Source organism: Typopeltis vanoorti, chromosome 12, assembly GCF_054136105.1.
Source record: "Typopeltis vanoorti isolate ZY-2024b chromosome 12, IOZ_Tvanoo_1.0, whole genome shotgun sequence".
NCBI lineage: Eukaryota > Metazoa > Arthropoda > Arachnida > Uropygi > Thelyphonidae > Typopeltis > Typopeltis vanoorti.
Window position 1 is genome coordinate 6,207,807 of NC_143560.1, and position 17,744 is coordinate 6,225,550.

At 35.2% G+C, this 17,744-nt stretch overlaps 1 protein-coding gene across 1 annotated transcript in view; it reads left to right on the forward strand.

The window, feature by feature from the left end:
• LOC150100559 (E3 ubiquitin-protein ligase RNF115-like) overlaps positions 1-17,744 on the forward strand; it is a 157,614-nt gene that overhangs the window by 55,248 nt on the left and 84,622 nt on the right. Inside the window, exons 3-4 of the mRNA XM_090401734.1 lie at positions 6,563-6,608; positions 16,925-17,124. Of these exons, the coding sequence (XP_090257860.1) occupies positions 6,563-6,608; positions 16,925-17,124 (246 nt within the window). The remainder of the gene's footprint in view (positions 1-6,562; positions 6,609-16,924; positions 17,125-17,744) is intronic.

The following is a 17,744-nucleotide window of genomic DNA, read 5'->3' on the forward strand; positions in this document are numbered from 1 at the left end:
AACAAAATTTATTATAGTCTAACCAAGTGAAAAACAAACTTTCAACATCTTTCTTTAAATCCAGAGTAATTTAATAAAAAGTTGGCACACCCTTTGGCAACCCCTATAGGTAGAGATAACCCTGCTAATGCTTCTGCCTGGTATCTCCAACTCTGGTCCTGTCTCCCACTGAAGAGACCTCAATAAAGGTCGAAACTAGTCTGGATAGTGGCCCTTCCCTTAATGCATAACATTATACATATCCGCAAGGAGATGTATTTTGCATTATGGGAGATACTGAGATAGGAGTGATGTTAGCTTGCTCCACCTTTGCAATGAGTTGTCCGGTGTTGTACCACCTTACCCCAGTCCTGAAGATATTTTCAGGTGCAAACTTTGTTTGCTCACATTTGGATAAAGGATTAAACTAAATTTATTATAGTCTAACCAAGTGAAAAATAAACTTTCAAAATATTTTCATTGTCTTTGTCTTGTTATTGCTGACCTTCATAACATATCTATTACAACAGCTATTTAATTTAGTCAGAGAATCTTGCAGACTTGTAGTGGATTTATTTAAAAGTATAACATCATCTGCATAAAGCAAAGAGCTGACATTAACATCTCCAATTTTGATATCAGGTTTAATACCACTTTCCTTCATAATGTGATCCATATAGATAATGAATAACAGAGGGGATAATGTACATCCTTGTCTCACACCAGATTTAACATTAAACCATCTTCCTGTACTTCCTTCAATTCTAACTGCTGACTTACAACTCAAATAAAGACTAAGTATTGCTTGATATAATGCCCCATTGACACCATATAACTGTAGCGTATTGAATAGCTTCCTTCTTGGCACCTTGTCATATGCCTTTTCCAAATCGACAAAACTTAAATACAGATCTCTGTTATATTCCCATGCTTTCTCGACTATTTGTCGTAAAGTGAAGATCTGAGTATTGCTTGATATAATGACCCATTGACACCATGCAACTGTAGTGTTTTGAATAGCTTTTCTCTTGACACTTTGTCATATACCTTTTTTCTAATCTACAAAACTTAAAGCAGGTCTTTGTTATATTCCCATAATTTCTCAACTATTTGTCATAAAGTGAAACTCTGATCTTGACAGCCTCTATTTGGAATGAATCTAGCTTGTTTTTCACCAAGCTTCTCTTCCACAATCCTTCTCAGCCATCCTATCCATAGTTTTGCTAATGACAACTTTCCATTTTGACATATTTTAACCTGCGATATGTATATGGCCATTGCTTGACAAATCCATTTGCCCGTGGCAAGTACATTATGCTTACTGATAATAACTTCTCCAACCATGGTACACCACTATTAATCATTTTGTGGAGTTTTCATGTTTTTTCTTTTTTAGATTTCTTTTTAATGATACTGGTACAGATCATTGAAATGGGGAATCTTGAGTGAATAAATTTTTTTTTTTTGTGTGTGTGTGTGGGGGGGGAGTATGGCTGCTGTAATATGGCTCTGATTTGCAGTAATCTTTTTGTGTTTGGGATTGATATATATATATATATATATATATATACGAGTGTCTGAAAAGTTCTTGCTTTAACAATGAAAAAATGAATTTATAATTTCAAAGATATTTTTATTTTTCAGCATAATCTTTCTTCAGACTAATACATTTATTCCAGCGATGCTCTAGCGCCATTATCCCATCCCTGTAGCGGTTCTCAGTAAGATCTGAAAAATACCCCTCTACAGCTGCAGTCATCTCTTGATTCGAAGAGAAATTCTGACCAGTGAGGAAGAGTTTTAGTTTTGGGAAGAGATAGAAGTCAGAGGGAGCCAAATCTGGGGAATAGGGTGCATGTTCCAACAATTCATAGTGCAGATCCCTTAATTTTCCCATTGCCAAAACACCTTTGTAGGCAAGTGCATTGTCCTGATGAAAGATGATTTTTTCTTCTGCAAATCGGGGCTTTTCTCACGAATCTTTTCATCTAGTCTGGTTAAAAAGTCTGAATAATATTCCCTGGTTATTGTTTTACCCTTTTCAAGATAATTAATAAACAAGATGTCTTTAGCATCCCAAAACACTGATGCCATGACCTTTCCTGCTGATGGAACTGACTTTGTCTTCTTTGGCACCAAATAACTGGCTTCTGTCCATGTTTTGACTGCTGTTTGGATTCTGGTGAATGGATTCTATAATGGTGAATCCAAGTCTCACCTGTAGTAATAAATCGCCACACAAAATCAGTTTTATTCTTGTTAAAATGCTCCAAGCTCTATTCAGAGATTTTCATTCGAGTGCGTTTATCTGCTGTGAGCAAGCTCGGCACCCATCTTGCCCAAAGCTTTTTCAATTGCAATTCTTCATGCAAAATATATCCTTCAGGTTCTTTTGAAATGCCCATAGTCTCAGCAATTTCATGCACTTTGACTCACCGGTCATCCAGTACAATATTGTGCCCTTGATCAGTGATTTCTGGTGTTGTTACACTTTTTGAATGTCCATCACATGGATCATCTTCAAGGCTAGCAGGGCCACGTTTAAACTCGGCAGCCCATTTCTTAATTGTTGAAAACGAAGGAAAGAGTGCCCTTAAACTTTTATGAACGTCGAATGAATTTCTTTTGGTGTTAACCTTTTTAGAAAGAATTTTATAACCGCACAATACTCAATTTTATTCATTTCAAGGGATACAGATAACACTTTTGCTTCAGATAATTGTATAAAACAAACTACTTGATAGAATGACTTGCAGTTTCATATGGATGCTTATGACAGATATACCAACTTGGAAAAAAAATAATCTTACCAGTCACTTGCCATCTATGGTTGAGGCCAAGAACTTTTCAGACCACCCTCGTGTGTGTGTATATATATATATATATATATGTATATATACACACACGAGGGTGGTCAAAATCCCTAACTTTGCACTTAGCCTATGCTACAGCCCACATTTGCAATGGCAAAATTCAGAAACTTTCCTTCTCCTGAAACATCAGTTGGGCCTTCTGGTTGCTTTCCAAGGTTGCTGAGTGAGCGTCTATGCTTTTTCCTTCCTCACATCCTGATGGTAGCATTATAACATCCAAGATAAGGCTGACCTCCTGGCCATCAGTCTTTTGCAATTCTTTTTTAAATGACCAAGATAAATCTGTATCTGGTGTTCCCAGAACAGTTCACTCCCATGTTTCCATTAATCCAGGAATTTATAATTTGCTCCATGTAAAATTTGCATGGTTGAATCATTTCTCTGTTGATTTTTGCTGATCAACAGAGGTGATATTTGGCAACAAGCTAAAATATTCTAATTTTCACATTACAGTCACATCTGGCAATTCAAAGAAGTATTGGAAATTATTTGTTTACTGCTGCATACAGTGAATAAATCATTGCTGTAAGTGTCATGTTAATATTCAAAATCAATGATGTTCTGCTCTTATAAAACAGTTCGAGTTTTATTTTTCATTTGCAATTCTTCATGCAAAATATATCCTACACATTCTTTTGAAATGCCTGTAGTCTCAGCAATTGCCATCACTTGGCGATCGCACTCCCGAAAGAGAGAAGTCTTACTCTAAATTTACATGTATAGTACATTAGTACTCTGGGTGTGCTAAGGATTTTTATTTTTTAATTTTATTTATTATTTTAAATTTGTTTATTATTATTTTTACATATCCTAGAAACTTTGCTGTAGAAGCCAAACCTGGAACTTTTACAGGCTATTTACGAGCCTCCAATTAATGTAGTGATGATCTCATTCCAGGTGATGAAATTCATCTCCCATGTAATATGGAATAAGATGGTGTATGAAAGATAATGTTCTTGCTAGATCAACAGTGATGCTTGTATTAGGCATAATATATGTGAAGTCTAATTGCAGTGTTTTACTGATAGTTGTCTATAAGAATTTTTTACTTTGATGCAGTTAATGCTCTGTATGTTTAAAATCTAAGTGCATTTTATATGCTCTCTTTATTATTATTAAGCGAGACCTCCAGGCTGTCAGAGATTCATTGAGGGAGGCCACATACTATATGCATCAGCTATCATACTTGTTCATGAATTCATTCACACTGCTTGTATACACATCATCAATGGCAATCCATTCCAGTTACGCACCACTCTTATGAGATAAAAATCTAGCCATCACCCCCCCCCCTTTTTTTTTTTTTTAGTAGCATTCATTCTCACCTTCCAAGGATGCCCTTTTCTTTCCACACCCTTTATAAAATAAATTCCATCAACTGAAATCCTGTATGACTCTTTCATAGTTTGTAAGTCTCGGTCACATCATTCCTCTTTTTCTTGTTTGCTAGTGTCTGCAGTCTACAAATTCTCAATCTGTTTTCATAATCAATATTTCACAATCCTTATATCATTTTTAACACTCTTCTTTGCATTCCTCTCACTGTATCAGAATTACAATAGAAACCAGGAGACCATACCCTGCACACAGTTCAAGTGAGGTCTTATCAAGGCCTCGTAAAGAGGCAAAATGACATCCTAGTCTTTACATGTTAAAGTTTGTTTCAGCATTGCAATTATCTTTTGAGTTGTATTTGCAGTCTTCCTATCTACTAACACTCCAAAATCCTTAGCCCAGTCAGTTTCTTCTAGCACATTATCCCACCAATATAATATCACATTGGATATCTAACATGCCCAAGTGCATGACTTTACATTTACTGACACTGAACTGATATCCATTTTCTCATGCCCACAATTCCAGCCTATTGAAATCATTTGTAAATACTGCATATTAGCAGCATTCCTGATTGCCCTACCGATCTTTGCATCATCCGCAAATAGCTGTATGTCACCTGTAAAGTTCTTCCCAATGTCATTAATATAGAGATTGATTAACAATGGACCAAGGACTTTCCATGTGCTGTTGATATTCTTCTCATCCAGCAACCAATACCATTGTGCAGAACTTGGTATTATCCTCAGTTGGTCATAATTTCCTGCTTTGTAGTTCATCCTGTAACCTTTCCTGAATGCAACATTCATAAACTTAGCCACTTCCCAAGTTAGTACTGGATGATCACTGTCACCAACCATAGGCAGAATAGTTACATCTTTAATTGAAATATCCTCTGACACTATATAATCACTGTTTGACCTTCAGGACCCTCTGTTACGTACTGTTTGAGAAAGTTGTCTCGCAACAGCTCAGTATTTTCAGTTTCATTCTTCTCATGAGAATTTACTGTGACCCAATCGATGTTTTGAATAATTAAAGTCCCCCATTATGATTACTTTTTTTGCACCTATTGTCTTTATTTGGTGATGCATTTCTTCATCACCAGCAACCAATCCATCAGGTCTGTAACAACATCCCAATATGAATTTAAACTTGTATTGCAGTCATAGGTCTCAACTCTAAGTGGATCAAGTTATCTGATATCATTAACATCACGTCCCCTCCTCTCCTATCCTGTTTATCCTTCCTAAAAATACTGTATTCTTTGCATTCGATACTAATTAGTATCGAGTTCAAAGAATATAATATTGTCTACTTCTGATAGCCATATCTCACCAATGCCTACAATCTGAGGTCCCAATATATTGACCAAGGCAACAAACTCTACCCCTTTGTTTTTTCGAATACTCCTGGCATTCGTGTACAGACATAATAAGCTACCAGCATGTTCTTTTGTATGCTCTTGTCTGTAGTCTGTATGATACAGTTGGGCAACTTGCAGATTTCTGTTCTTTTCTACTGCCTTATATGTGTTGACATCTTTGGATTCAAACTGGACAAACACAAAATTGAAATTGTTCTCTTCTTGTAATCGTTTCCATGATAATGCCTATTCCCGTCATTAACACAGTTACATGCCATTGTTGCTCTTACACTCATGTTCTCACCATTCCTCCCATTATAATTTAATTACCCTGACTGTGTGTTAGATCTCATACCAGTTATTAGCTTTTCAAGACTCCTGATACCAGATACATTTAAGTGAAGGCTATCCCTCTTATACAAGTCCAATCTTCCCTCAAACTCACTCCATACATCCAAAAATTCACATCCATTCCTTCTACACAGCGTACGTATCAAATCATTTGCTATCATATCCCTACTTCTTCTTAGTTCATTTTCATCATATCGAGGTATTATACTTAGAATTTATCCTGAGGAAGCAAGCTGTAGATTCTATGAATCTAGTAAATATAAATAAATTGCTGTTATATTGCAGGTATACCATGCAATTTTATGTAATTGGTGAGTTCGTGCATCTGGGAGTGAAAACTCATGATTCTCTCGGTGCTAGTTCATGAATAGTATTAAATACTATTAGATATTTAAAAATTTAATAGTATGTAACAGTACCTATTTAATGGGGGTGTTTAAATACATACTGCACACCATTAAATATTATCTAATAGTAGACAGTACCTGTTCGTACAACATAAAAAAAAAAAAGTAAAACTGTGTTGTTCACTTAAATTACCAATACAGACATTGGTAATTTGTAATGTTACATTTCTATAGCTATGTTTGAGTTAATGATAATTATTTAAGTGTATGGATGAGATGAACTAAGTATATGTAAATTCTTTTTTGTATAGTGAAGAATCAGAAGATGATATAGATCCAGTTACACCTTTTTCTGAGGTAAATTATCTTCAAAAGTTTTTATTGAAGGAAGTATTTAAAGATACAGGATATAAAGTCTCCGTTTACTTTTTAATAAAAAAAAAAAAACAGCATGCATTTTCATTTTTTTTTAAATTTATGATATAGACATATGAAATGTCAAATTTTGATTTTCTGACTTGCAAGGGTTAGGTTAATGGTTAATTTAATATCCTAACACATTTGATCTTAATACACACTCTTTGTCATAGTCTGTTAATAATCCAGGCACAGGTTTAATTTTTGTCGAGAACAAAATACAGGAATGGATAGATGAAAATGGGATACTGTATGGGAGAAGGGGGTGCATGGTTTTGTGAAGGATAGATCATGCCTCAACTTGCTCACATTTTATAATACAGTGATGGTTGAACTGGATAAGGGTAATGGGTTTACAGTGCTACTGCTGGACTTTGCTAAGGCTTTTGACAGGATACCACATGGAATTCTAATCAGTAAACTGCAGCACATGGGAATGGATATAGAGTTGGTGAGATGGATAGGAGGGTGGTTGATGGAGAGATCTCAAAGAGTAGTTTATTCAGAAATAGCGTCCAAAAGAAGGCCTATGACTAGTGGTGTACCACAGGGTTCTGTTCTTGGACCACCGCTATTTAATTTGTTTACTAATGATATAGGAAAGGATCTGAGAGGAACTGTTCATTTATTTGCCGATGATGCAAAGTTGGGTAGAGCAATAGTGAATACACATGATGTCAAAATTTTGCAGGTTGATTTGGAGAGATTGGCAGAATAGGCTAAGGAGAATGGATGTCAGTTTAATGTAGCAAAGTGTAAGGTTATGCATTTTGGAGTGAAAAGATTAGAAGCAGCATACCACATTGGTGGAATTCCATTGTACTCCAGGAAATTGACGAAGCCAGAGATTTGGGAGTGTTGGTGGATAGGAGTTGAAGTTTAGTGGGCACGTAGCAAAAGGGGCTAAATCAGCTCATCAGATCACTTGATTACCGAAGAATACTTTGACAAGCAGGTTATTGTTCCTCTTTATTGAGCCTTGATAAGACCCCATCTTGACTACTGTGTCCAGATCTGGGCACCAGGGTTTCTTCTTGATGGAAAGGAGGTAGAGAGAATCCAGATATGAGTGGCCAAGATGATTGCTGGTCTATGGAATGAACCTTACGAGAACAGGTTGAAGATCTGTAGGTTACAGAAATTGCTTGATAGGTGGAAAAGGGGGGGGGCGGATATGATTGAGACATTTAAATTACTGAGGGGTTTTTACAAGATTAATTCACAGGAAATTTTTCAGAACATGTCTGGTGGTGGTGGGAGAACTATGGGCCATCCATGGAAACTGAACAAGAGTGTAGTTAGCAAGGGTGTTAGAACTAGGTTTTTTACTTGGAGAGTGGTGAATGAGTGGAATAAGCTGCCAGAGTCTGTTTTGGGTGCGTTCAAAGCAAAGTATGATAGATACTGTGCGAATGCTGACTAGTTCTTCTTGAAATGATGTTTAGGGCCTCCCTCAATGAGTCTGAGGACTCCTTGGAGTTGTCTGTAATAATAACAAAAAATCCGTGCAGTGAGTGTTAGCCTCTTCTCATCTGAAATTACTCAGATCATATTGAAATGGTCTAAATAGCAACAAATAGATCAGAATTCCCCTCAATAAATTCACCAGATTTGTAGACTTCAAGCAAATTTTTGTTAAATATATATTATTCGTATATATTTAACATAACCAGACAAAATGCAAACTAGTTCTTGTGCTCTTAACAAAACATGCAAGTTTCTTGCTCGGGGAAATGCCTTTTTCTTGCATTGTCAGCCAATTCAATTCTCTCACACACACACACACCCATTTGGTATATAATGAAGTAAACTATTGTTCACAGTTTGTTCTTTTAGAATAATTGTTGAAATGAAGACTGTGATCTCTTAGTTCACTCACATTCTTTTCCCATTATCCATATTTTGGTTCTTTAATAAATGTTGCAATGCAGTCCGAGCAGAAAGTCCTCTGCTTTTACAGAAGTATACAAGCATTCTCAAAAAGAACACATGATTGACAAGCATAATTCACTTGCCTTATAGCTTTATTACTTCAGCATTATCCTGAATAGCAATCACCTTCTTCTGGTTACAAGGTAAGGCTATTTGGTGCAGATTCTATTCTAGGTAATACAAAAGGCTTCTAGTCTTGTGGTATTTCTCCAGTTGTACTTAAGAGGTATTCTTGAATTAGCACCTGTAATTTATTCTACTACATCATATTATGCTCAATTGGCTTCTCTCTCACAGCATGGAAGCAGGTCCATGTTTAATCCATTAAAAAAAAAGATATACAGAGAAATGTCTACTCTTGGCTCAGTGCTTTTTAAAGTAATAGAGAATGTAATCATGAGTTAATTTATTTATCATTTTTCTCGTATAGAGAATGAAAGTTCATTTCTAGTTTACTGAAGAACTGTTAGTGTTAACTAATCAGTGACCAGCAGTATGGATTCTGCCACTCCTTGTCAGCATCACCCACCTCTGTACATATACTGTGGAAGGATTAGGAGAAACTTTTGCTGTTGTACTAAACATTTCCAAGGCACTTAATAGGATCTGGCATACAGAGCTTCTCAGTAAATTGCCATCTTATGGTCTGCCTCCCACATTAGTCATTTCTTTCTCTTTGGTTGTTGGGTCATTCACTGGATATAATGGTGGATCTCTTTAGATTTCTCTACTAATACCGATGTTCGTTAGAGCTATATTTTATTACTCGCCTTCTTTCTTACATACATAAATGATCTCGAACCTTCCAATGATAGCATTTCCCATTTTTCGTACAAATCTTCGGGCTCAAACATCCAGACCTTCAAAGCCTTACAAGTCAGTTTCCTAAACACTAATCTCCATGCCATCATTTAGTGGGATGATGACATTCTGGTCATCATCAATGTTTTCAGAACATGGTCTTGTCTTGTCTTTATCTTGCAAAAAAAAAAAAAACCTTAATCTCCTCTTATCTTTGATAATATCTAACTCAATAGTCAAGACCACATCTCTTCTTGAACTGATACTCTCTGACCTTTTATGGCATAAGCACATCACATCTATAGTATCTCCAAAAAATAACTTGCCATCCTTTTATTTTTTGCTCAAGATTTCACTTTACATGTCTGTCTACTGATCTATTAACTCTGTGCAAATCCCAAATCTGCCCAACCTTAGCATACTACTCTTGCATATGGGAAAGTACATTAAAATGGCCTAAAGCTAAAGATTGTTTTAGGCCATTTCATGCCTTGAGTAAATTTAGGTGATGTCACACTAGATGATGATAATCACACACACCATCTAGTTTTTAGGACACCCTAATGAATATCTATAGTTAGAAAATTTTACAGATATGACTTAAGAGGATTCAAACTGTGACTTCATTTGCAAAGAGGAAGCATTTTACACTACACCTATCTCAGTTATTACCTGTATAGGATAGCATATAGGATTTTAAGCCCCCTTTGACAAACTGACTAAATGGAAAATCCCTTTAATTATTGCCAGTTGAATGGGAATTTTCTTTCTTATGTAGTGAATGCTAATTAGAATATAAACTTCTTGAAGAAATCAAGGCAACCTATGAGAATTTAAAATGACTCAATATTGGGACATTTATTATCAAGAATGATATCACAAATATGAATTCTTCATTTCACTTTAAATTCTCATAGGTTTACGTAAGCCTTGGTTTTTTTTTCAAGAAATGTGCATCTTGTTGAAGCAGTAATGCTTTGTTGAATGTTTGCCAAATTTATTGGCTGTTACTTTTGTCCAACACTTCCACATCTTTTGCATCATAACTCGCAATAAGAACTAATCTCCTGGCTTAATTTTCCTTAGTTCATTCATTGATAATATCAGTAGATGTTGTCCTGCCAAACCTCCTAATGTTCAATGCCTATTTAGATTTTTTTTTTTAATAGAAAGATATTAAAAAAAATCTTATTCCTAATGGCATTTCTTTGATTCTTCTGATTTATGTGCCAGAATTAACCCCTATTTTGTTTTCTTTTATACTCTCATATTCTACCTTCCAAACGGTGGAATTCTGGACTTGTCATCCACTTAACACACGTGTTCTCACTTCTGTTCTTCCTATGGTAATGGAGAAATCCATTTTCATGTTGGAGTCTTAATGGAATATATACAGCACTCAAAAAGGATTAAAAACTGATTTTAATGCTTCCAACATTTTGTCTCAGTCACTGAAACATCTTCAGGAATTACAAAAAAACTAACACAAATACAACACAATACTAAGTGAAACACGTGGGTGACTCTAAAGTCCTATCTAGGTGGTACGTCCTGTATAGGTGTTTGTAGGTGGCCTAGGATGTAAGGCAGGATTGCTGATAATTAATGTTTCCCAAATTTTGGGAAGCTTTATGCAACCGTATTTATTTAAATTCGGTTGATTTCTGAGTGCCGCCACAGATTCTACAAATAGTCTTTCTTTTTTGAATTTACTATGGTGGAGCATGGGGTTTTTTCCAGATCCTGTGGGTTGTATCCAAAACTTGGTCTGCAAGGTCAGATTAACCACAGGATTAGATATAACCCACAGGATCTCCTGGAAAAAAAAACACCATGCTCCAACATAGTAAATTCAAAAAAGAAAGACTATTTTTAGAATCTGCAGTGGCACTCAGAAATAAACCAAATTTAAATAAATACAGTTGCGTAAACTGCAACTCTGATTAATGTTTGGGAAACATTAATCAGAGCTCCCACCTTACATCCTAGGCCACCTACAAATGCCTATAGAGGGTGCACACAATCTAGACAGGACTTTAGTGTCATCCATGTGTTTCACTTAGTATTGTGTTGTATTTAAGAGTTCCTAACAATAGTTTTTTTTGTAATACCTGAAGATGTCTTGGTGACTGAGACGGAATATTGGAAACATTAAAATCAGTTTTTAATCCTTTCTGAGTGCTGTATATATTCCATTAAGCCTCAACACACAGAGAAATCCATTAACAGTCACCTGTAGTGCTATTTAGAAACTTCGTGATTAATAAGTGATTGAAAGTAATATCTTCTGTTGTTGATCAACAGGGTATTCTAAAGTTGGAATACCACAGATCTTTCAATGTAATCAGTGACATTCTCCAGTTAACTACAAATCCAGTTCGTAGTTTACTAATGATTCTGTATGTTATGTATGTATGTATTACACCTCTTTGACTGTCTATTGTCCTGTTGTTGTTGCTGTACTGGTGTTTTTTGAAACTGATTCTTTTATTGTAATTTTATTTTGTGTTCCATTGTTATTATTGTACTGAGAATGCCTATGACACTTATGCAAAAATTTCACATAAGTTTCTGTCTTTAATTTTCTAAGTATTCTAATCTTCAAATCATTCTTCATTTGGGTGCGGGTCTCATTAACAGTTAATATCATGTATTGTCACACATGCTTAGATTTCAAGTGTTATTCTAATTTATCACTTTTCATATGTATGCATTGATAATGACTGAAATGTAGCTGAAAATTCTCTCTGTGTTAAACAAATTTCTTTACATATATTACATAATTAATCTTATCATCATGTCTTCTACTTAAATCTCTTTTTTGTAATATTGCTGTTTTCCTAATCAATATAAGGAAAACAGTAAAAGCATTTCACCTTTGCGATTTAAAAAATATTGCAAAATTAATTATTCTTAAATGGATATGTGTATATATATACCTATGTAACTGTCATTCATACTCTTCACATTAAATGTATGCAAATTATGTGGTGTGACATTCAGGTCATCATGGAAGAAATAATCTTTAGTGGTGTCATATTATATGGAAGCTGAAATGTGGGAAAATATGTGTACAGGATATTCGGAATATTCGGATATGCTTCCCTTGAAAAGGCAGCTTCAATAAATGCACGTATTATCACTCAGCTATCCTCAAAGGATAGCTGAGTGATAAGTGTGACTTAAGTGAAAGTCAGATTGTAACTTGACTTGCAAGATTGATTTCATTAATGTTTTTTTTTTTTTTAATCTGCTGCACTTATTACTTACTGTACAACTGATAAGAGCCACCAGTGAGAACCAAAATTTGTTTAGATCACAATCTGGAAAATACAGTTTTTCCACAAAAGCAATGAAAGCAGTATTAGATCTACTTTATTACACTTGCATCTACTGCATTTGAGAAAAACAAATACTTATAGATCCCTTTCAATAACATTTAGAAATGTCCTGGTCTGCAAATATTCTTTGTGTTAATTCAGTTTTATACAAAATGGCCTGGTACACAATTTTCACAACCACGTGTGTGTCTGTGTGTGAAAGTAGATATGACACTATAGATCATAAGGATTTATTTTTCAGAATAATTAACAGAGTTGATTATGAAAGAGTTTGAGAACAGGAATCAAATCTTGGAGATTCAGTGGCAAACTCTGAAGAAAACATTGATTGATTCTGCCAGAGAGGCATGTGGTGAGGTTATCTGCAAGGATAAAAAAATCAGAACTCCCTGGTGGACACAGGAAGTTAAAGAGGCAGTGAAGGAAAAGAAGAAAGCATATCAAAAGTTCCTATCAAATAAGTCAGCTTGTGCTCTTAGAGAATACAGAGACAAATGCAAGAATGCTAAACACTGTGTAAAACTAGCTAAACAAAAGTCATGGGAGGACTTTGGCAAGAATATAGAAAATAAATATCGAGAAGGTGGCAAAATATTCTGGAGGTTGTTGAAGAAGCTTAGGAATAGAGGAAAGAGTGCTGTAAAAGGAGTTAGAGATGATAAAGATGGCATGAAAACGGGAGAAAAAGATATCCTTGAAGTATGGAGTAATTACTTTGAAAAACTGCTAAATGAAACAAGCAGCGATGACAGCACAGTGGTAAAAAACACTGACCAGGAATGCCGTCAGGAATACATATCCATACTTGAAGTAGAAAAAGCCATCAAAGGCTTGAAATGTGGAAAGGCAACAGGAGTAGATGATATTCGACCAGAAATGCTGAAGTATTGTGGTATAAGAGTCTTACAGTGGCTGCACTGCATAGTTCAGAAAGCCTGGACAGAGGGACGAATTCCTGATGATTGGAGTAGAGCTCTCATAGTACCCATATATAAAAAGGGAAATAAAACTGAATGTGAGAATAACAGAGATATTTCCCTACTGAGTGTTCCTGGCAAGATCTATGCAAGTATACTTGAGAAACGGTTGAGAAGAATTGTGGAAGAAAAGCTTGGTGAAGAACAAGCTGGATTCAGGCCAAATAGAGGCTGTCAGGATCAGATCTTCACTTTACGACAAATAGTCGAGAAAGCATGGGAATATAACAGAGATCTGTATTTAAGTTTTGTCGATTTGGAAAAGGCATATGACAAGGTGCCAAGAAGGAAGCTATTCAATACGCTACAGTTATATGGTGTCAATGGGGCATTATATCAAGCAATACTTAGTCTTTATTTGAGTTGTAAGTCAGCAGTTAGAATTGAAGGAAGTACAGGAAGATGGTTTAATGTTAAATCTGGTTTGAGACAAGGATGTACATTATCCCCTCTGTTATTCATTATCTATATGGATCACATTATGAAGGAAAGTGGTATTAAACATGATATCAAAATTGGAGATGTTAATGTCAGCTCTTTGCTTTATGCGGATGTTGTTATACTTCTAAATAAATCCGCTACAAGTCTGCAAGATTCTCTGACTAAATTGAATAGCTGTTGTAATAGATATGGTATGAAGGTCAGCAATAAAAAGACAAAGACAATGAAAATAGGCACAATCATTGAAAATGTCAACTGTGTTGTGAACGAAAACCTGTGGAACAAGTGAAACATTTCAGCCACTTAGGCACGATTTTTACTGAAGATGGTAAATTAAATATAGAAATAGACAACAGAATCAGCAATGCTGGTATGGTAGGAAGTCAATTGAATAAATTCATATGGAATAAGAAAGAAATTAGTTGGAATAGTAAATTAGCTGTATACAAGACAGGTGTCAAACCAGTTTTAACTTATGGATCTGAGAGCTGGGTCAGAAGTAAAGCACTTGACGAAAGACTAGAGACCACAGATATGACAGTCCTGAGAAAGATTATAAGCATGAACAGATGGCATCAATGGCAATATCATATTAAAAACGAGGATATTAGGAAAGAACTTAACATTGTCAACATCCAGGAATACTATAGCAGAGCTAATCTCAGGTGGTATGGTCACTTAAACAGAATGGGAGAAGAAAGATTAGCAAAACAAGTGTTCTCTGCCAGGTTGGCAGCAAAACGACCCAGAGGAAGACCAAGATATAGGTAGATTGATACGGTACAAAGTACCTTAGACGATAGAAATATAAGATCTGATAATGTTGAAGTCTTGACAAGTAACAGACTGATTTGGAGGAAAATTGTAGATAGGAAGTTAGTAGTGATGTAATTTTTTTCATGTAGTACTATCTTATCCTGTACACTCCTTGAGGGTACATGGCAGGAATTTGATTCCATGTACCCTCAAGATGATGATGATGATTATGATATAATATCAAAATTCACCATTAAATATGCTTGTTCAGCAGATATGTCAGTTTTTAGATAAAAAGAAATTTAGTCAAATTCCTTGTGATTGCTTACAGTGCTGTTCTTATTTAGGTATCTGTGCTTACCAAATAGGTTTCAGAGCTACGTAGTGCTATGGACCAGGAATTGAGGATTGCCGGTGGCGTGGCCTGAAGTTCTCACTTATTTTTAATATTTGGTTACAAACTGGTTGACTTTGACTCCTTTTTATTAATTATATGGATTAAGAACTGTTGTTGGAATCTTGGACTGTATATACTCAATTTCATGAATTGAAAATGGATTTCATCAGCTTTCCATCAACTCTCAAGTACATCAGTTTGAAAATTCAGTGTTTTGTTACCAACTTGGCTGATTTAGGATATTTATGAATTATACAGATTGAGAACTATTGTTTGGACTCTTGGGTTGTATATGCTCTGTCTTGACTGAGAATGGATTGATATTTTGAGAATTTTCAGTCTGTAAGATTTGAATTCATATGAAGTCTTTTCAGACTGCTCTCCATCTGGAAAAGATTACATTCCATATTCCAAACAATTGGAATATGTTGCTAATTAGGACATCTTCATTCTTTATCTTTATGACAAAATAGTTCTCCAACCCATATCGTGGATATAGATACTAGAATAAGACTCATAGGATGTCACAATTCAGGAATTCTTCCAGCACTAAGCCAGTGCTTTTCAAAATTAGAACTGACTAGTGATGAAATTTTGGTACCCTTGGAATTTTCTCTACCCACCTACAGATAACAGAATTCTAGGTAATTACTCCCAGTGAATATCAGTCAGTTATCTGTTGACATATTTTATTTTTTCCCACCAGTATCCAGGCTAGGGTCATCACTTAAACTGGTGAGTAATGGTGAGATTGCCATGATGAGGTGTAGTACAACTTGTGCCCCTGTATGTATCTTCCAGATGATCCTGTTAATATAAAGGATGAAACAGAGTAAGGTTATTTTATCTTAGGAGAGAATCAGAACTTGGTAGTTGCCATTACTTACTGTAGTGATGATAATCAAGCAGAAGAAGAAGAGCATAAAGGCAACAAAGACAGGAAGCCATACAGAAACTAAAAATAAAGGAGAACCAAGATATGTTCCAGAAAAGGATAACATTAAAGATCAGGACCACAGAAGTTGATTGAACATTGAGACCTGTTCAGGGTCAGAGGGAGGTCAGAAAAGGAAACACACACATCCTGGTGGACATCAGCGGTGAAAAGAAAGCAAAAATACTTAACAATGAAATAGCCCATCCATGGTACTAATGCAGTATAGAATATAAACTTTTGTGAATAGGATTCGCATTTAAAAAAAAAAAAAGATTAATTACGTTTCTTTTAGAAGAAAAACTTCGCTGCTTATATTTTAGTATGTATGCTCAATTTTCATATAGATATGTTTCTCAGGGTAAACATAAAAAGCCAAAAAAGCTATTCTTTTGCTTTATTGAAATTAATATGATCCACTTAAGCATTAGTGATAGTGTGGAATGCAGTGTTCTTGGCTGCTGTTATTTTAGGAAAAATATCACAATTCAATAGATAAAGCTCTACTTTTCTACTTCTGAAATCTCAAGTAATTCTAGAAGATTCATTTAATTTAGTTGGTTGAAGAATGAGGGTAGAGAAGCTCTGAATTTGAGTAGATAAAAATGATTTAATCTGAATTCCTGAAGTTTTTCAAACAAAAATTTTAATGCACATTTTAATTTGTCTTATTTTAGCTCTGGAATGTATTACAAGCTTTAAGGAGAGTTGATCCTGAGCATCAGAATAACAGTGTGAGTAGTGATAATGGAACTTCTTCTCAAAATCAGTCACAGCCAGGTCCTTCCTCAAGAAGAATAAATGAACCTTTATCACGATGGCATACCAGGAGACATCTTTCTCGTGGTGGTACAGATACTTTCAGACAGACTGCAGGGTAAGTTGACAACATTATAAATTGTGTTTGTGAGTACTACATATTTATAAAGGCAAATCCCTACTTACAAACATAATGCTCTTGGAAATGTGTTTGCAAGTTGAATTTATTTTTTTCATAAGCTATATTATTAATGTGTTTCTGAAATAAATTACTTTAATACAAAGATAGTAAAAAATGAATAATTCAGAATTAATTAAATAATGATTTTTTGGGTTCTTCATTGAAAGAAATAAAGTACGGTATATGTAATAACTGATAGTATTACCAGTATAAAGTTATTGTCTTCTTCTTCTTCTCTTCAAGAATTAAGAATTGTCTGTTCTGGCTTCACTGGTCTTTCCATCTTGTCACAGGTCTTCCTCTCTCCCTTTCCCTTTGGTTTATATCTATTCACCTCTTTTGGTAGCCAATTTCTTTCCATCCTAGATAGGTGTTCTGAGCCTCCATAGCTCGGTCAGTATAGACAGAGCCCTTTGGTTGGAAAGACCTGGGTTAGATTCCCATCAGTGATGTGAGGAACTTTATCTGGTCTCTTTCGATGAAAGGTGAATTAGCCAATCTCATACGGAGGCAGGTTTTTTTTTTTTTTTCACCTGTAAACTTAGATTTTTGTTTTT